We start from the raw sequence: 6,309 nt of genomic DNA, 5'->3' as shown, positions 1-6,309 counted from the left end.
CTTTTCATTCTACGTTATTCCTTAACTTTGAATTATGCTTATGTGAGATCTTAAACATATTATTTGAACATATCAATTATTCTAAGTTAATCTTATTATGGAATCTGAACATATTTTACACACGGTACTTTTGCATATTTACGACACTACAAATGACATAACACTACTGGGGAGAATTTACAAGGACCTATCATAGAACTATATATCTTATATATATATATATATATATATATATATATATATATAATATATATATATAGATATATATATATATATATATATATATATATATATATATATATATATATATATATATATATATATATATATATATATATATATATATATATATGTGTGTGTGTGTGTGTGTGTGTGTGTGTGTGTGTGTTAAAACGTTGATTACTCACCTGTGGCCATCAAGGTGAAAATTTTCATGATTCCTGCGGCGACTTTCTCAGAAGCAACCGCTTGGGCTGAAAAGAAATGGAATTTATGGTTGGGAAATGGGTCTTTGTTAAGCTATGGGGTTTGAGGTAACATTCGTCAATAATCTTAAAAGGCCAAGTACTACATGTGTGTGTATATATATATATATATATATTAATATATATATATATATATATAGATATATATATATATATATATATATATATATATATCTTGGGGAGTACTGATTCTTTCAACCGTTTAAACGGTTTAAAGAATCAGTACTCCCCCAAGATTCTGATACATTTATGGCGAGCTTCGATGTTGAATCCCTTTTTGCCAATGTTCCTGTTAGGGAGACCATTAGCATATTTTTAGACAAGTTATTTCCCCAACCTGATTCATGCTTTCACAATTTGAACCGTTCTACCATTAAGTCTCTTTTAGAAATGGCGGTGCTGGACAGCGCCTTTATTTTTAACAATAACTTATATAGACAAGTGGAGGGTATGGCTATGGGGTCTCCGTTAGGTCCTACCTTTTCCAATATCTTTATGTGCTCGCTGGAAGAGCGCTTTTTAGATGAGTGCCCTCTTTCCTTCCGCCCTTTATTTTATAAAAGATACGTTGACGACACTTTCACTCTTTTCAGGCATAATTTTGATTGCGATGCATTTTTAGAATTCATTCATTCATATCACCCAAATATTAAGTTTACCTTTGAAAATGAAATGAACGACCGTCTTCCGTTTTTAGATGTAGAAGTATTTCGAGAAAACAGTAAGTTTAACACTACAATTTTTAGGAAAAAGACATTTACAGGATTGGGAACGAATTTTCATCGCTTTTGTTTTCATAATTTTCAATCTAACTCCATTTTTACCCTTGTATATAGAGCCGTCTCCCTAACGTCTAACTGGCATGTCTTTCATAAAGAAATTGCCTTTCTTTTAGCATACTTTAACGATAACTGCTTTCCTACCAAGCTCGTCAACAGGATTATTTACAAGGTCCCTAATAAAGAGTTTTGCACCAACACCAATGAAATAAATGTTCCAAAGCTTCCTTTTTATGCCCGATTCCCATATTTACACGATGATTCCTTTAGGGCCGAATTTACAAAAATCGTACAAACATACTGAATAATTAATTTTGTTGCTTGTATTTATCTACAACTTGTTTTTTATTATGAAGGCATCAAGTTTAAATAAATCAAGACTTAAATTTAGAACATTTCTATTATTTGACTTGATGAGACACGATTCAATGATATTCGTTTTAACTGTGCTATTACATGGGATTAAGGCTCTTGCTTGACTCCAGTTAATAGGATGATCTAAATCTCTCATATGTACGAATAATGCATTCGATATTTGCCCAGTTCTCACAGAATATTGGTGCTGTTTGAGATGTTGTGAAAGATTTACCGGTTTTTCCGTAATAGACTTTATCACACTTTTTGCAAGGAATTTCATATATGCAGCCAATAATCAAAACGTTGGTTACTCACCTGTGGCCATTGAGGTGAACTTTTCCATGACTCTCTCTGAAGCAACCGTTTGAGCTGAAAGGAAAATGGTTGGTAACATTAGCCAATAATCCTAAAGAGCCAGAACGATCTATATATATATATATATATATATATATATATATATATATAGTATATATATATATATATATATATATCTATATATATATTATATATATATATATATATATATATATATATATATATATGTGTGTGTGGTGTGTGTGTGTGTGTGTGTGTGTGTGTGTGTGTGTATCTGTAGTATTTTACCACTGAAAAGAGACAGTCAGACCATCATTTCACAATGCTCACTTTTAACCAGGGATCCCTTAGACCTATACTGAATATTGTGAAAATATTTTAGCATAATACGAACATACGTAACAGGTGACAGACTCACACATCAGAAAGAAGCAACTCACTTCTAGGTGATTCTCTTTCGCTCTTTGCCTTACCTTGTAACACCCGACTGATGTTGTCCATCGAGTTTGCAATTAAGGTGAGTTGGATATGATCCATTTGCTGCGAGGAACAACGACCAGCCATTGCAAGAAGCAGAATTGTCGCATGCACACGAAAGCGAGAAGCAACGGCCATTCTCGAACACTCCATCTCTTTCTCTCACGGAGCTTAGCTTAGTACTACTAGCTCTGACGGCGTCCTTCTTCGCTCTGAATTCCCAGTGAGATCGGGGCGTCCTTTTGTTAAGTCTCCACGACGTCTACTGGTAAGGATGCCTCTGGGACCCCTTAGCACATGACTGAAAGTGTTTAGAAATACTACCCTTGGAGTGTCTCTCACAGGCACTTGAACGAGTAATGTTGCTACGCAGAAATCTTCTCTAATGAACTGCGGTTTATTCTGCCAATAAGCAGTCAACAGAGACACACCCATAAATGCATGCATGTGTGCGTGCATATGAGGAAAGTGTGACCGAATATTATGCTAAACAGAACGGCACACCGCAACAGTAATGTAGGCTACGTGTGAAATCATTCAGTTTCCCCTCACTTGAGAACACTGACGTCATCACTGGTTGGGAAGCCCATGAGGAAAAAGAACGATAGAAACATTGACGATAATCCTGGCAGTGACCTCACTCTGCGTCCTCTTACTTTGATGATATATATATATATATATATATATAATATATATATATATATATATATATATATATATATATATATATATATATATATATATAAAGGTTTTTTCCACGAAGGAAAAAAATGAAAAGCGAGATAGCCAAGCACTTTCTTCTAGTTCGACCCTTTACTCAGGCACAACTGATCTTAAAAGAGGAAAAACATAGTCAAAGTAGGCTTAATATCCAAACTGACACTACAAGATTAGCAATAAGGTCGATTTCACTCTACAGAAACGAGGAAACGCCTGAGGGCATCCACACCTTGGAGGATACGCACACGGACAACAGATGATTCATCCAGAAAACAATACATTTTGAAAAAAAAAGGAGGCATATACAACTTATTATCATGAAATTTACAAAAATGTTCCCCAAAAAATTATTAATGAAAAGACAAAAAATAAAATATAAATATATCGACAAGAGAGAGAGAGGGAGAGAGAGTATCGAGCAAGCGAGAGAGAGAGGAGAGAGTTGAGAGAGAGAGAGAGAGAGAGAGAGAGAGAGAAATAATAACTATATACATGTGGGATTAATTTATTAGTAGTTCATTTATTTTAAGGTCCTTCATAAACATTATACAAATTTACGGGTCCAAATGGTACATTCCCGGACAAAGATTTAGGTTGTTTTTATTAGTGATTTGTATAATAGCTAATTCCAGTAAATTTCTTGAAACATAATCATTAGATCTAGCAATTACAGAGGTATCACCCCAATTAATACAATGAGATTTTTCACTCAGATGGATAAACAGTGCATTTGAAGTCTGGGCTGTTCTAACTGAATACATATGCTGCTTAATACGTACACATAAATTTTTACTTGACTGACCAACATAAAACGATGGGCAATCCTTACAAGGAATTTTGTAAATGATGTTGTTATTTGTTACGCGACTATTCTTAATTAGCATATCTTTAATGGTATTGTTATAAGAGAACACTACATTAACATTAAACGATTTAAATATTGATTTTATGGTTTCAAATCCACGAAAGTAAGGTAAGCTAAGTACATCTTTAGGCATTTCTTTTTCATTAATAGCAACACTATAAAACTTTTTGTGAGCTTTTTGATAACATGAATCAATTAAATGAGGTGGGTAGCAGATATCGTTTCCTATCTTTTTTATGTATTCTATTTCTGTGTCACCTGCAAGTTCGAATATTGTTTACCGCGTCTAATCTGTACTTACAGTACTGTATGTCAAGTGTATTATGTATTAGGATGAAAAAAAAAAAACGTACAGCATTTTATTGATTTGGTATCATACTGTAATTAGACAGGCATAAAAGTACAGTAACCAACTTACAAACAATTTAATATACAAAGAACACCAGCTCACGATAGTAACTGTTAACATCTCCATTCACAAAAAAATCACCAACACCAGAGTGTTACTTGATGAATTGAGTACAACAAAAACAATTACAATAAAGCTTAAAAAGCTGTTAAAGAGATTAATGAATAAAGTCAAAATTTTACTGTTACGGTTCTCTTGCTGCGCTAAATGAATCAGGTGCTACAGATTACACGAGAAGAAGTAATTTATTCGGGTAGTTGTGCAGTCAAGACTTCCTCCAGATATTAGCTGGAGGGAACACAGTGATGAACGAGAGGTAATAGACTTTTTATCCTTCTTGTGGTCAGGGCGGCAACTTAACTTCGTCGTGATTATGGTAACGCAGGTTCGATTCCCGCTAACGAACATCATAACAACTTCAAATTTATTGCACCTGGATCTTAAGGCTTTGTAGTGACAAGCATATCCAAAAATTGCATGAAGAATTTGAGAAGTTAAGAGGGTATTGTGCCTATTACAATTGCACACACACACACAGATATATGAAGCCTCAAAACCAGTTAATATTGTCTTTACCTAACATTGGGAATGAGTTACACATAGAATAATTTATGCATGATAATTGGTCTAAAACTGACCATCGGTTAAGCCTTTGTTTTTTTCTTTCTGGGGAAAGGAACGGGTGAGAGTGACTAGGCTCACTGTAAAGAATCTGCTGTCCATAATTTTGTTGACATAGACAAAAAGGAAGCCGCTTTCACAAAGGGCAATGCCAAGAGTGCAGTGAAACTTCATGGGAAAGGAAAGGACGCTAAATGCCCCAAGAACATGGAACACGTGAAGCCCCTGACATACGACTGCAGACATTACTTCAGGGTCTCTGCAGCGTCCCTTCGACCCCTAGCTGCAACCTCTTCCATTCCTTTTACTGTATCTCCGGTCATATTCTCTCTTCTATCTGCCTTTCCACCCTTTCCTAAGAACATGTTCCATTGTGCAACTGCGAGAATTTCCTCCTCCTACACCTTTCAAACACTCCTACTGTCGATTTCCCTTCCAATGCTGAATGGCCTCATAGGTCCCAGCGCCTGGCCTTTGACCTAAATTCTGTATTCTAAGACCGTATGATACCCAAAACACTTTTACAATCTTAACTGCTCTTATTTTTGTAAGTCATAGCCATGTAATACTCTACTATAAGGCACAAACGTTTAATATAATCATAAATCCACTTCATAAGATTGTCATCCCATGACCAAATCTAATTTGCTTAATTATAAGCTTTTCATCTATTATTATTTGGGATAACTGAAACGGCAGCTCCAGGAATAAGGAAACTGTAATATAAAAGTAAATTTAAGAAAGACCCGAAACCATCTCTTGCCAGAAAGTGAAGTAAGTGTTTTAATGTCTCCAAGGTCATTAATGGCAGCAGAAGTAAGGGACAAGTCAGTCAGTGCCCATCGACTAAACATAATAAAAATAATAATAATAATCATTGCCCAAGTGGCCAAAAGGGTCCTGAAAAATTTATCATATTTTTCAAAATTTATTACATTTTATAAAACTTTAAGATGATTAGCAAGATTTTTATTTATATTTTTTTCATGAGAAAGGGAAGAGTATAATTCTATTAGAAGTAAGCACAGGTAAATTTATCCTATCTGATAACTGTGGATATCAAGTAATGTCACACCCTTGAAACGCGTGATAAAATTCATGATATTCCTAAATCGTTGTCTTCAATGACCATCGATCTAAAACGACATCAATCCTCAAAAAAAAAAAAAAAAAAAAAAAATGGTTAAAAGGGCAATAAACAAAGCTCCTGTAAACACAATATTGGTTAATCTCACATCCCTTAACGGGAAAACTGGAAAGCAGCTCTGTACAGGGTTGGTG

General features: G+C 34.6%; 1 protein-coding gene across 2 annotated transcripts in view; it reads right to left on the bottom strand.

Moving 5' to 3' along the window:
- LOC135203519 (CD209 antigen-like protein E) overlaps positions 1 to 2,921 on the bottom strand; it is a 342,380-nt gene extending 339,459 nt beyond the window's left edge. Inside the window, exons 1-3 of one of the 2 annotated variants that reach the window (XM_064233252.1) lie at positions 2,410 to 2,921; positions 1,937 to 1,990; positions 408 to 473 (exon numbers count right to left, since the gene is read on the bottom strand). In XM_064233252.1, coding sequence (XP_064089322.1) covers positions 408 to 473; positions 1,937 to 1,990; positions 2,410 to 2,566 — 277 coding nt within the window. In that variant the 5' untranslated portion in view covers positions 2,567 to 2,921. The remainder of the gene's footprint in view (positions 1 to 407; positions 474 to 1,936; positions 1,991 to 2,409) is intronic. The other variant, XM_064233251.1, reaches the window with a different exon arrangement.
- Between the last annotated feature and the right edge of the window lie 3,388 nt (positions 2,922 to 6,309).

Source organism: Macrobrachium nipponense, chromosome 36 (genome assembly GCF_015104395.2).
Source record: "Macrobrachium nipponense isolate FS-2020 chromosome 36, ASM1510439v2, whole genome shotgun sequence".
NCBI classification, from domain to species: Eukaryota; Metazoa; Arthropoda; class Malacostraca; order Decapoda; family Palaemonidae; genus Macrobrachium; species Macrobrachium nipponense.
This window is presented reverse-complemented; position numbering and strand designations above follow the sequence as displayed.